Genomic DNA, 13,713 nt, shown 5'->3' with positions numbered 1-13,713 from the left:
GGTCCGGTCCTGCTCCCCTCCCCGCAGGATGCCACTACTATTACTTGCCCTGGGGCAACGTGAAGCCTGTGGTAGTCCTGTCCTCATACTGGGAAGACATCAGCCATCGAGTCGAGACTCAGAACCAGCTCCTCAGGATCGCTGACCGGCTGGTGAGTGGGATCCTGTCCCGACACGGTGCCCGGAGGGTCTGCAGACTTGCAGAGATGGGGCCTCAAGGGTGCTGGGGATGCCCCAGGTGCATGTGGGAAAGACTGACAGACAGAGGGTTGAGAGATAAAACTCAAGTGTCAGGGTATGCTTGGCGTTCTCTAGTTGTGCCAGAAACTTCCAGCCAGCAGCCATTGGGCAGAAGCTAGGGCTCCAAACATAGATCCAGGGGGCCTTCATGGCTGCTGAGGGAGAGGTGCGGAGTATGGAGGAGAGACCTGCTAAGGGGCATCAAGAGGACACCATGGGGGCCTTGGGGAATGCGGGAGAGGAGGACCACCATCTAGCTTATTGTGGCAAGGACTCAGGGGAGGGTGAGATGGTCTTGGGAGGAAAATGGCGTTCTGAGGAGCTTGTGGAACTCAGGCACCAGGCCTTGGTACACTTGTCTTGGGGAGATGAGGTGCCCTGAGAGAAACGACCTGGGGTCCAAAGCTGGGAACCTGAGGAGAGGGGCGGAGTGTTTGAATGTGAGGGATATTCTGCTTTGGGAGTGAGGAGAGGCTTCCGGGAGCCCCTTTAGGCTGCCTTATGTTTAGACAGGGCATGCAGGAGAACCTTGAAAGGGCACACAAGGGAGGGGAGAAGGCTGCTGGGAAGCTGCTGGCTGGCTCTGGCTAGTTCAGGCTTCCTTCCAGGGAGCATCACCCGGGTGGGAAAAGTGTGGCTACGTAGGAATGAGGGACAGCACAGGGGCGGGCGAAGGGCTGGAGAGACCTAGGGACGGCTGATGAGCGCAGCAGGAAGGGAAGCAGAAAGGCAAGGAAGGGGTGGTGACTTTGAAATTGGCGGCTGGTGGTGGTGGGCAGCTAACGCCTGTGGGAGAACTTGGAGTTGAGACTGCAAAATCGCCGTCCTCTGGGCTCCACATTATCCTACCCACAATTCCCAGGGAGCTAGGGCTGAGTTGTCTTCCTAGGGTTTGCCCCCAGGGTGGAGCACACATCACATGCCCTGACTCGTGGAGAGGGCTACTAAGGAGATTGAGGCAGCTGACAGGTATTCTGAGGTTGACCTTCCAGCCCAGGACCTTGCCCTAGGACAAGACCTCAGAAAAGGGGATCAGATGAAACTCCAAGAGAGCCAGCTCTGGGAGTCTGGTCTTCATGCCCTTTGGTGGCTTCATGGCTGCTGGGGGAGACTGGCTAGATCTGGATCTGGCAGTGCGGGTGATTCCAGAAAACTGACCAGTGATGTCCCTTGTGGGGGAATCAGGCCTGGCATTGGGGTGGCAAGTGGGAGAGGATGCATTCAGGCTGTGAAGAATCTCCAGTTAGCAAAGGACCGCCTCGTGTCCATGTGCGAGCCTGGAGATCTGGCTTGAGAGTTGGGGCATCCGGGAAGGTTCTGGAGCCAGGACCTTGTTGGCAGATTGAGTGTGGCTTTGCCGTTTTCTGCTCCTACTATCTATTCCTTTCTGGCTGAGTGACAGGGCCTGGGGGTTGGGTCCCACTCTGTGGTGATACTCCTGACCTAGGGTTTCTCGTTCCTCAGGAAGCTAACCTGGAGCAAGTCCACCTGGCTCTGAAGGCACAGTGTTCCTCTGAGGATGTGGAAGCCCTGGTGGCTCAGTTGACAGATGAGCTCCTTGCAGACTGCAGGTAGGGGGTACTTGGCACCTTCAAATGCCTGTCCTGGCTCAGCCAAGGCTGTCTCCTCAGGAGTGTTCGTGTGTGGTGGTGAGCAGAAGCACGTCTCCCAGCCACGCTTGGCCAGCAGTCTGGCCAGTGCTGAGCCCAGAGGTGGTGGAGCCTGCACCGGGAGTTGAAAAGGTGACGTTTAGAACAGGTCATAAATCTCTCTGTAGCAGCAGCAGCAGCTGTGGGCTGGGCGACCGGCTCACCTGAATGGGAAGCATTGTGTGTCTGATCCCCGACCTCATAGCTCCCTGATGGAATCTCCAGGAGAAGCTGGGGTGGGGGCACCCCTCCTTCCCCCAAGGCCATGTTGTCGGGGACCATGGTTTCTGTTTAGGCTTTCACTGCACACGGATGATTGTCAGCTTCTGGAAAAGGAGGCCTGGGAGTGAGGAGGAAAGGGAGTGCGGGTCAGTGGAGGGGGCTCACCTCAACATCTCCTCCACACCCAGGAGGGCTAGGGGTAGTGTTGCGATGGAAGCTTTGAAGTTGAACTTGGCATGAAGAATGACTCCTTAATAATATCTAATCAACAAAGGACTGGCACCGTCAGGAGGCTTGTGATTACTGCAAGGACAAATGCAAGGAAGCAGGAAACCTTCCCCTCACTGCTGTCTGCTGGCTTTCAGTAGCTCTGCCTTGGAGGGTCCTGGTTTCTGAGCTGTAGAATGAACTTGGTCATAGCCACTCTCCTGCCCTCTCTGGGGTTCAGTATGAAGGTAGCCATCTTCCCCAACCCTATCTTCTCCTTTCTCAGGCTAGCTGGAGAGCACCATTGAAGGGCATCAGAGAAATGCCCTCACCATGAGAGACTAGTGGAACTGGTGAATAAGTGCTTGCACACCCTGGTTAGGAAGTGATCCTTAATGAATGACTCTGCCCCCGCCTCTGCCCCACCCTAAGTAAGTCATTCCTTCATTCCCCATACCTTCCTGAAATCAGGCTCAGCCCTAGCCAAGGCAGACAGCAGGACGCAGGCAATCTTCCCAAGGGTGCCTGGTGGAAATGTTAATGTCGGAAGTGGAGGAGATATTTCCCAGACCAAGGCAGGTAGCCCTAAAATGCCTGCTATCTTCAGGGCTACCAAGGACAGTTGATTCCTAGCTAGGCAGGCTTTAGGGGCTCAGCCAAGGAGAGCTGAGTCTTGGGTATGCTGAGGAGGGAGACTCCTGGGTCAGAAGCTTGCCGTGGCTTCAGGATAAAAGAGGAAACACAGGGCTGTGAAGTGATCAAAGATTCAGGCAGCTGGGGGATGTGGAGGGAACCGAGGGCAGTACAGAGTTTGTGACAGACTCTAGGTGGGGAGTTTGTGTGTGTTCTAGTCACCAAGCATAAAACTCTGACCATACCATTCTCAGAGGGCTGAATAAGGAAACTGAGGCACACAGAGACTGATTGACACACCCAGACCCACATGTGAAGTATGTGGAAGAATATCCCTCTGCTACTCTGTCAGGACTAGGGGCCCTTGGAAAGGCTTAGGATGATTCTGTAGCTATGGCTGCAGCAGCTGGGTAGGCTTTGGGGCTACTCCCTGAGAGGCTTAGCAGGAGGGAAGCAGAGTGGGAGCCATGCGATGAGGTATCAGGAAATGCTCTTGGACTGGATGTGGAGGGACTGTGGTGCTGGAGGGGCACGCAGGGCACAATCGGCTTGCAGGAGCTGCAGGGTGAGGCGTCTTCTCAGCATCCTATGCCTTGGGTGTGTCTACAGAAAGGCTGCTGTGCCCAGTGCCCAGTGATGCCACTTCTGGACAGTGGCTGGCAGAAAATGGATTTCTGCAGTACTGCTTCTGGCAATCGTGGGGTGGAATAGGCAAGTCTATGAGGCTGGTAGGACCCTGGCAAATCTTAGGGAGGGTGTATCTGAAACACTCTGTCAAGCCAGGCTTTTCTGTCACTGTCCTGGGGCAGGAGGATGCCCAGGCCTCTGTGGGGCATCAATCCTAGGATAGGAGCCGGGAGTGGGAATGGGTTATTCTCTCAGGAGATATGACAGGATCTTTAGAGAAGGGACTTCAGATCCATCTCTCCAAGCACCACCTGAGGCTGCCACCATGTTGCCTGAGGCATCAGCATAAGCAGGTGTCATGGCCGGCCATGGCTGACTACCTGCTATCAGCCTTATTGTCTCCAGCTAGAACCCTTCCCTAGCTCACCCTGAGGCGCCCTCCTCTCCTGCTCCCGACACCACCACCAAAGTACCAAAGCCCTGTTCTCTAACTCTGAGCTCACTGGGTCTCCTCTCCATGTGTCCATCCGTATGGCCTGGGCCAGGCTGTGTCTAAGGCCACACATGCCCCCATACACACCATCACCATCTCCTGTCTCCTCTTGAATGAATGGCTTCACCACCTAAGGAGGTCACAGCACAGAACCTAGCAGCTCTCACAGCCTTCATTTCCTCTCCCCTCCCCAGCCCAGTCTCCCTCCTTCCTTCTTTCCCTCCCTTCTTCCTTTCTTCCTTCCCTCCCTCCCTCCTTCCTTCTTTCCCTTCCTTCTTCCTTCCCTCCCTCCCTCTCCCTTCTTCCATCCTTCCTTCCCTCCCCTCCCTCCTTCCTTCCTTCCCTCTCTTCCTCCTTTCCTCCCTCCCTCTCTCCCTCCCTCCTTCCTTCCCTCCCCTCCCTCCTTCCTTCCTTCCCTCCCCTCCCTTCCTCCTTCCTTTCCTCCCTCCCCCTTCCTTCTTCCTTTCCTCCCTCCCTCCCCCTTTCTCTGTCTTCTTTCCTTCCTTCCCCCCTCCCCCCTCCCCTCCCTCCCCTTCCCTCTCTCCCTCTTTTCTTTTTTCCTTCCTTCCCTCCATCCCTCCCTCCCTCCTTTTCTCCTCCTCCTCCTCCTCTCCTCCTCCTCTTCCTCCTCCTCCTTCTTCTTTCCTTCTTTCCCCCTTCCCCCTCTCCTTCTTTCCCTGGAGAGGACTGTATTTCCCACAGGATGCCTAGTAACCCTCATCCCTTCTGAGTCATTGCTGGCTCGCTGGACTCTCCCCATCCCATCGTGCACCGCTTGCCTCTGTGTATTACTTTCTGCCACCATGCCCTTCCAGCAGCTACAAAGCCCTTCCTAGCATTCTGCACAGCAAAGTTCCTGTCAGCCCTGCAGGTGCAGATCAGGGCCACTTCTTTCTGGGAAACATTCCAAGCCTGCTCCTGTGGGGAATGGCAGGCTGCCTCAGTTTTTCCTCATGAGAGAGCAAATTGGGGGATGGTCATCTCTTTGGCCAGCTCATTCTCCAAGGGACTGGCCCGTGATCCATTCACCCATAGATCTGCTCCCTGGTGTTAATGAGCCCTGTGGCTATGGCCCACCTTCTTTCGTAGGGAGGGCTTGGGGTGCAGTTTTCTCTTCAGACTCCCTTTCTGTACCCCAGTATTGGACCTTTCTGGGGGATGAGAAAGAGCCAGGGCATCCTTGACTAATGAGAACTTTTCTTGGGGAGTCTTGGTTGGGTGGTCTGCTGGAGGGTCCTCTGTAGTTTCTGACCTTGGCTGGGCTTCTCCAGCCCTCGGCTCCACTGTGCGCCAGGGCCCCTCACCCACCATGCACGGCCTCCGCCCGCTGCTGCCGGCGGCCCGGGGCTGCCGTCCGCGGCACCCTCGGGGCAGTAAATATTATATTACCACAGGGTGTGCAGTACGTGACCTGAGACGGGCCCCGGGGCTTAAGTTTCCCCGAGATGGAGCTCGCGCACCCGCTCCCCCCACCCTAAAAATTCAATTAAAAAAAATAACAGGAAAGACGCAGCGCGCCGAGGGCCTGCCAGAGCGGTGCCGCGGCGCTCCGGCGGTAATTGGTTCTGCATAGCTCGGGGAAATTGGCAGAAAAAATAAATCAGCCGGGAGCCCGGAGTCCAGACGCTGCGGGGAGGGGGCGGGGGCTGCAGCGCAGAGCAGACCTGGCTCAGCGTTGACGAATGTCCTGTTTGAGGGCAAGGGCTGGGCCAGCTGGAGGGTCCTGCTTGGGGAGGGAGAACTGGAGGTCGCCTATTCTTTTCTAGCATTTCCCTTGGGTGTGCACATCCAGTCCTGGGATGCTGTGGAGCCTCTATCTGCGGAGCTTTTAGAGAGCCCCTGTGTAATGAGTCTGGGATCAGAGATGTTTGACCCCACACATGATGGAGTTTAACTTAACTCCTCACTTGGGCTTCAGCACTGTTATTTGAAGGCCGCCGGTACCCTAGCTGTGCTCAGAAGGCTTTCCAAAGCTCAGGATTCTGGGAGGGCCGACTCCGGGCAGCCAGGGTGTATGCTTCTGTATTCATGGCTGCTGGCCTCCCCACAGCGTCTGCAGTAGCTAGTCAGGGGTCCATAAATTTCCTTCTTGGAGAGAGTGTGCGCCCAACACAGAAGGGATTTATTTTAGTGTGGGACAACTTAGCCTCTGGCCTCTGTCCTAGACTACACAAGGGGACAGGAAAGAGACCCTCTAGGTCCTCGGAGAGCTTGCAGTCAGTGGGGTGGGGTGAGGTGGGATGGGATGGGGAATACTCATACAAAGGAACCCACTAGACTGGAGGTTGAGGGTTATCCCAAAAGGAGGCACGTTTCAGAGCAGGAGTAGGAGGGCCAGAGGGCGTGTGTGAGGAAGGCTTTCTGGAGCAGGCAGGCCACACTGAGGTGAGCACCCAGCAGGCCGGCAGTGGGTAGAGTCCCTATACATGCACATATTTATGTACACATGCACCTGCCTCTGTGTTGTGTGGAGCCCCGGTGAACAAGCACATTCCGCCTCTCTCTCATAGCCAGCCCCTGTGTGACATCCATGAAATACCTTCTGCCACCCACCTTGATCAGTACCTGTTCCGCCTCCGCTCCCGTCACCTGAGCCAGATCAAAGAAGCTGCCCTGGCCTTGAAGCTTGGCCACAGTGAGCTCTCCACTGCCCTGGAGCAGGCCGAGGACTGGCTTCTGCATCTCCGTGCCCTGGCTGAGGAGGTAGTGAATCCCGTGGGGCCTTTCTTCAGCCTTCCTGCCTCTTGGAATGTAGACCAAATGTTTACCCTGTGGTAGTATGTGGCTCTAGGTCTCATAGTCTCTCTGAAAAGCCCTGGGAAGGTGGCGAGGAACCCCTGTTGGGGTGGCATCTACTCCTCTAAGCCTGCAGACCTTAGGGTCCTAGGGTCAGCAGGAGGAAGAGGGAGGAACATCTAGCAGACTACATCTTCCCTGTTCTGTATAGGAGCGTCTTCCCAGAAATGCATGGGCATCTCAGAGACATTGGTGGGGACTCCTCTCCAAGCAGCGGGCCAAAGGCAGGGCCCTGAGTGGGCAGTGTGGGATGGGAGCTGGCTGAGTGAGACCAGACCTTGGTGGCCTTTGAGTCAGAGATCAGACATGACTCTGTACATGTCACCATCCCCACCTTGATGCCACCCTCTCTCCAGCCCCAGAACAGCCTGCCAGATATCATCATCTGGATGCTGCAGGGTGACAAGCGTGTGGCCTACCAACGGGTGCCTGCCCATGAAGTCCTCTTCTCCCGGCGGGGCCCCAGCCACTGCGGCAGGAGCTGTGGGAATCTGCAGACCATCTTCCTGAAAGTGAGTGTTTTCTCTGCTGGGGTCCCCGTAGGATTTTCTCAACACAAGACCTTTCTTCAGCTTCCCCTGATCCCCCATCCAGTCCTGTTCTGGAAGGAGTATTTGAGTGAAATAACTTTCCTTTTCTTCAGTTCCCTCCAAACTCTCCAGATCCCATGCAGTGAGTCTAGGAAGCTTGCTGGTGGGTGCCGGAATGTGTGGCTGGAATAAACTAGAAAAGCAAAGTGCAATGGCACTTGCCTGTAATCCTAGCATTTGGGGAGTAGAGGCAGGAGGACCAGGAGTTCAAGATCATCCTTGGCTATACAATGAGTTTCAGAACATCCTGGGCATAAGATGCAGTTAGAAGAAGAAGGAAAAAAAAAGAAGAAAAGAAGAGGAGGAGGAAGAGAAGGAAGAAGAGGAAGTAGTAGAAAGAGTAGCAAATTAAGGGCTCTGTGTGTGCGCTTGTGTATGTTTAAGTGTGTATCCAAGCCTATTGCTTACTGGGGCTGGTCTCTTTCAAGAATCCTTCCTGGCTTCTGAGATGGCCTCCAGCCCTTCCCCAGTGACCTTAGCTACTACTGATGAAGGGAAAGTGAGTGGGTGCTTGTGGGGGGGCTCCCCATCTTTTTCTCTGGGCAAACATTAGGATACAGAGTGGCTTTGGTCATGGCTGTGGCCAGATGATCAGAGCACAGTGTGCACTTCAAGAGATGCCTTCTCTGTATACTGCTATTCTTAGTGGCCAGGAAGCCAGCTGTTGGCTTCTAGTTGCTCCTAATGGCTCTGCCATCAATGCCTCCTCAGCCTTGTCTCCATCCCAGACCATTTCCCCAAAGCCTTTCTTGCAGCTGTTCCCTTCTTACCTCATGCCTCCAAGCTTCCAGGAGGTCATCATTGACCACATCTCAGCCTTGACTCTTCTGAGCAGAGCCGTTGTTGTTGTTGTTGTTGTTGTTGTTGTTATTGTTGTTGTTGTTGTTGTGTTGTTGTCCAGCCGTTCTTCTTGCCCCTTAGGGTAGGAAGAGAGGGTTGGTTTCAGCTGCTCGGTCTGCATGCATGGATTGTCAATGCTGGTTGGAGTTCTGTCTGGCCTTGGGGAGCTCACCAAAGCTCTCTGAATAGTCTACTTTCTTCCCACCTTTTAAATGAGAATGAGGCTGCCCACCTTACTGATTCAGTTGAGGACTGAATTAGACAATGCTGGTAGGACTTGGTGGACTAGGCGGTCAGTGGATACTGGTTCCTTTCTCCCTCTGCTCTCTACTTCCTTTTGGGGCTGCCCCTTGCTCTACATATGGCGCACTTGGAGATCCATCCTAGGCTAGTGTGCCGGATAGTTTTATGTCAACTTGACACAAACTAAAGTCATTTGAGAGGAGTGAACTTTAGTTTTAAAAATGCCTCCATTGGATTGGGTTGTAGGCAAGCCTGTAGTACATTTTCTTAATCAGTGATTGATGGGGAGGGCCCAGCCCATTGTAGATGGCGCCACCCCTGAGCTGGTGGTCCTGGGTGCTATAAGAAAGCAGGCTAAGTAAGCCATGAGGAACAAACCAGTAAGTAGCACCCCCTCCATGGCCTCTGTATCAGCCTTCAGGTTCCTGCTCTGTTTGAGTTCCCGACCTCCTTCAATGATGAACAATATTCAAGTGTGAGCTAAATAAACCCTTCCCTCTCCAAGTTGCTTTTGGTCATGGTGTTTCATCACAGCAATGATAACCTTAACTCAGACAGCCAAGACTGAGATAATTGGTATACTGGGACGTTGGTCTTTAGAGGGGAAGGTGTGTGTGTGTGTGTGTGTGTGTGTGTGTGTGTGTGTGTGTGTGTGTGTTGGGTAGGAACCACAACCTCATGAATTTCCCACCTGCTCCCAGACAATCTGAGGGACATTCTTTGATACTAACCTCGGGTTCTGTACCCCCATTGCTCTCATATGCTGCCCCTTCCCTTGTGTATGTGGCGTGTGGAGGGGGAGACAGTGTGGGAATGGGCTGGTAGGCTCTAGGGCATTTCTACCTCCATCCTGACCTCTTGGCCCTGAAGCCTCCAGGAGAATGTGAGCTGAAAATGTTCCCTGATTCCAAGTGAAGTGGGGAAAAAAAGGATATAGAATTGTTTCTCGAAGTCTTCCCCACGGAGTTCATGAGCCTGCCAGTAGCTCCTGAGCAAGCGTTACAAAAATGTTGGCAGCGGGCAGAGACCAAGCAAACACTGGTGTTCCTTAACTTAAACCCAGGCTGGAAAAAGTGAGCACTAGCAGAGGAGAGGAGCCCCAAACTAGACATTTCTTTATTTGCTGTTGCTATTTTGGGTTGGGCAGGCTGGCCCCGTCTGGGGGAGGCTGGTGGTGGGGAGCCCGAGGTGGAGGAAGGGGGGGGCAGGAATTCCTGCCATGTCCCAAGGGCTGGTGGCTTGGAGGGAAAAGGACAGCTAGCCACCCTGAGGGAGGAGACGGCTGAAGTGAAGACCACAGGGAGTTCCGGGGTAAGAAATGTCTCCACATTTCTTCAAGGGACAACTGAGAGGAGGTGGACATGAGGAACGGGAGAGGGTCAGCCAGCAATGGTCTATACCACTTCCCAAGCCTTCTCTCCACATAGGCTCTACCTACCTCCAGGGGTCCAGGCTTCCCCACCAGCTTGGGAACCCACACCCTGGCTTCTCAGCCTCTTTTGAACCCACCCAGACTCCCCTCTGCTCTCTCATTCAGTGAGGTATCTCTCACCACTCTGTCTCTGCTAGGGGACAGGGTGTCATTTCAAGAGGGCGGAACTCTGCTCCCCGAGGCCGAATCTGACCTTTGGTTTTAGTCGAACGGTGAAGTAATCGTAGGGAACATATATGTGTTTTTAAATGTTGGGTTGTTGTGGTTATTCCACTTGGCAGAGCTTCTGAGGCCTTCGGGATAAAAACCAGCTGAACAGCGAAGAGTGGTTAACGTGCTGATAAGCACTTGAAATTGTGGTGACATTGCAGGCAGTGCTCGCGTCTCGCCAGAGCGTGAAGCACTGAGAATGAAACGAAGTGGCTTTACTTGCTCCTGTCCCGGGGCTCGGCAGTTACTAGGATGGTGCTGTCCAGCGCAGCGGTCACACAGAGCTATTGAAATTGGTTAACATCAAATAACGAAAACTCCATTTCCCTGGTTACAACGAGCCGCTTCTCGGATGGCTCTCGGGTGCCCTACTGGACCTTGCAAAGATGAGCCTTTTCCACAGTAATAAAAGAGTTCCCTGCAATGACAGATGTAAGAAGGTGGAGGGGAGAGGGGATATCAGAGACCCTGTTGTAGGCATGACCCATCTGTAGAGAACTCCTACATGGCTGCTATTGTCTTTTCTGATGAACAGGACTCTAGGGGAGGAAAACTTCTATGGCATTGGTGTGGTCCCCTAATAGAGTAAGCTGACTGGGTGTTGCGTTGGTATGCCCAGACCTTAGGGGCTGTGTGTGTTTGTGTCTTTTTGATCCCAGTATCCTATGGAAGGCGTGCCTGGGGCCCGGATGCCCGTGCAGATCCGGATCAAGCTCTGGTTTGGACTCTCTGTGGATGAGAAGGAATTCAATCAGTTTGCAGAGGGGAAGCTCTCTGTCTTTGCCGAAACGGTGAGTACCTGCCAGCCTACTGGCCCGTGGGTTCTAAAGGTGTGCGACCCCCTCACCTCTCCTCCTTCCTTGGTCTGCAGTATGAGAACCAGACAAAGCTGGCGCTGGTCGGGAACTGGGGCACGACGGGCCTCACCTACCCCAAGTTTTCTGACGTCACAGGCAAGATCAAACTACCGAAGGATAGCTTCCGCCCCTCAGCTGGCTGGGCCTGGGCAGGAGACTGGTTCGTGTGTCCAGAGAAGACGTGAGTGGTAGTCCCAGGGTGTGGAGGGCTAGGCCAGGATGCCCAACCATTGCTCCCGCTTCTGCCCAGTCCTTCTTCCCAAGTCTTGATCCCAGTGAATCCTTCTGCCTGCTCATTGCTGGTCACGGAGACTGCGGTTTGCACCCTCCTGTGGCTGAGGCTTACCAGGAATAGCTCAAACACTCAGAAATAAAGCACTGTGTCTGGGGATGGTTCAGGTGGCAGAGCACTTGACACTAAAGTGAGGACTTGGGGAGCTTAGTTCCTTAGAACCCATGATAAAGCCCAGTGTAGTGCCTGTCTGTAGTGCCTGTCTATAGCCCTCCTATGAGGAGATGAGAGCAGGGACAGGAGAATCCCTGAGGTCTTTGGGCCAACTGGCCTGGCATACTGAGCAGTAAACAACCAAGAGACCTTGACTCAAACAGATGGGTGGTGAGGACTGACACCCAGGATTGTCCCCTCACCTCCGCGTGCACACCATAGTATGTGTGCATAGCCTTCCCTCCACAAACCTGCACCCGCCGTGTGCATGCGTGCACACAGCCATGTTCGCATGTTTGCACGGAGTCCTTTATTATTTTTTTTTTCTTTTTCTTTTTTTCGGAGCTGGGGACCGAACCCAGGGCCTCGAGCTTGCTAGGCAAGCGCTCTACCACTGAGCTAAATCCCCAACCCCAGAGTCCTTTATTATTGAGCATACCTTGGAGTTGGCACCAAGTCATGTGCCTTGTCCTCCATGATATAACGATGCCCTGCCATTGCACATACATGACGCTTCCTGATCCAGCTCCCTTACCCCCTGATAATGGAATGTCACTCCATTCTCTCTTTTATAGTTGAGTGACATCCAGCAACTTTTGCTTAAGCTTGAAGTATAACACAGAATCAAGCATTAAGTTTTCAATGTATGGCTTGATGACATTTTCTTAGTGCTATCCACTGGGCTTTGGTGTCTCCTATTGGTCCCTCTTTTCTTCTTGTATCTCGGGTGGCACTTTTTTGTGGCTTGTGACCATCTCTTCCTGTTCTGGGAGTTCTTTCCATTCCCTGCTCCAGTTTCTCTGCACTACCCCTCCGCCTGTGTCAAAGCGAGGTTGACAGTGCAGGTGGACTGAAGTTTGGTGCCATCCTGGAGGTAGAGGACAGTGGGGTGACCCTGTTACTCCCCATCCCCCCCTCCCCCCATAGCCTGCTCCATGATGCTGACGCCGGTCATCTGAGCTTCGTGGAGGAGGTGTTTGAGAACCAGACTCGGCTACCTGGAGGCCAGTGGATCTACATGAGTGACAACTACACCGACGTGGTAAGGGGTTGCTGCAGGTGGGCAGTGTATGCTCTTTCTGGGGTCCTGGGTGTTGGGTCCCATGAAGAGCCTGTGACTCAAAAAGCTGGGTGTTTTCTCTCCTGCCCCTACTTGCTGAGACGATTGCTCTGTGCTCCAGGAGAATGTTGACTTTGAATGACATGGGTGCCCCTTCTATCTCCTCACGCTTGCCTATTGCGTCTCTAGAATGGGGAGAAGGTGCTTCCGAAGGACGATATTGAATGCCCGCTGGGTTGGAAGTGGGAAGATGAAGAATGGTCCACAGACCTCAATCGGGCTGTCGATGAACAAGGTGGGAACATAGAACCTGGGGGCCCATCCCACCCCTTGCATGCCAGTGAGACAGCTGAAGGCCCCAGGCAGATGCCCAGCGTTCAGTGGGCTAATTCACCCGGGAAACTTGCTGAACGCACCTCTGCTTCAAGCTATCAGTTAGGCCCAGAGGTTTTAGCTGCTCAGGATCTGAGTGTGCTCCACAAAGAGAGGTGGCTGAGAAGCGATGGAGATTTGCTGACAGTGACTGACATGTTTTACCCCACCTCCTAGGCTGGGAGTACAGCATCACCATACCCCCAGACCGAAAGCCCAAACACTGGGTCCCTGTTGAGAAGATGTATTACACTCACAGGCGGCGACGCTGGGTCCGACTGCGCAGGAGGGACCTCAGCCAGATGGAGGCGCTGAAGAAGGTAAGACAATGGGAGGTGATGGAGTGGGGCTTCCAGAGGGAGGAGGCCATGGGGTAGACCTGGACGCATTAACAATCATGTGAGTGTGCTTGTGGCACGCACTATAGACCTGCGTGAGTTATAGTTATGTAGATATGTTGCTGGGTTGAAGCATTATGACCAAGGCAACACAGAAAAGGGGCTCATTTGGCCTTACAGTTCCAGAGGGTGAGAGTCTAGCAGATTTGAGAGGCATAGCCGCACTTCGTAGGCACGGCAGCTGGAAGGAAGCCCAGAGCTCATACCTTGAAACATAAGCACGAAGCAGAGAGAGAACTGGAAGTGGCCGGGGATTTAAATTTCGAAGCCCACTCCCGGAGACGCAGTTTCTGTAGCAAGGCTATACCACCTAAACCTCCCCAAACAGTGCCATCAGCCGGGGACCAAGTATTCAAATTTCTGGGGGACTTTCCCATTCAAAACACCGTAAGACCCGGT

At 53.9% G+C, this 13,713-nt stretch overlaps 1 protein-coding gene across 15 annotated transcripts in view; it reads left to right on the top strand.

Annotated features, from left to right (window-relative positions):
- The window catches only part of Dysf (dysferlin), a 194,656-nt gene that overhangs the window by 88,524 nt on the left and 92,419 nt on the right, over positions 1-13,713 (top strand). For all 15 annotated transcript variants that reach the window (XM_032906224.1, XM_032906220.1, XM_032906222.1 and 12 more), the window contains 9 exons: positions 28-152; positions 1,705-1,811; positions 6,582-6,774; positions 7,224-7,379; positions 10,842-10,973; positions 11,054-11,220; positions 12,412-12,526; positions 12,734-12,839; positions 13,094-13,236. In XM_032906224.1, the coding sequence (XP_032762115.1) occupies positions 28-152; positions 1,705-1,811; positions 6,582-6,774; positions 7,224-7,379; positions 10,842-10,973; positions 11,054-11,220; positions 12,412-12,526; positions 12,734-12,839; positions 13,094-13,236 (1,244 nt within the window). The remainder of the gene's footprint in view (positions 1-27; positions 153-1,704; positions 1,812-6,581; positions 6,775-7,223; positions 7,380-10,841; positions 10,974-11,053; positions 11,221-12,411; positions 12,527-12,733; positions 12,840-13,093; positions 13,237-13,713) is intronic.

This window comes from Rattus rattus, chromosome 6 (genome assembly GCF_011064425.1).
Source record: "Rattus rattus isolate New Zealand chromosome 6, Rrattus_CSIRO_v1, whole genome shotgun sequence".
Taxonomy (NCBI): Eukaryota; Metazoa; Chordata; class Mammalia; order Rodentia; family Muridae; genus Rattus; species Rattus rattus.
Note: the sequence above shows the minus strand (reverse complement) of the source record. Positions and strands in the feature narration are given on the sequence as shown.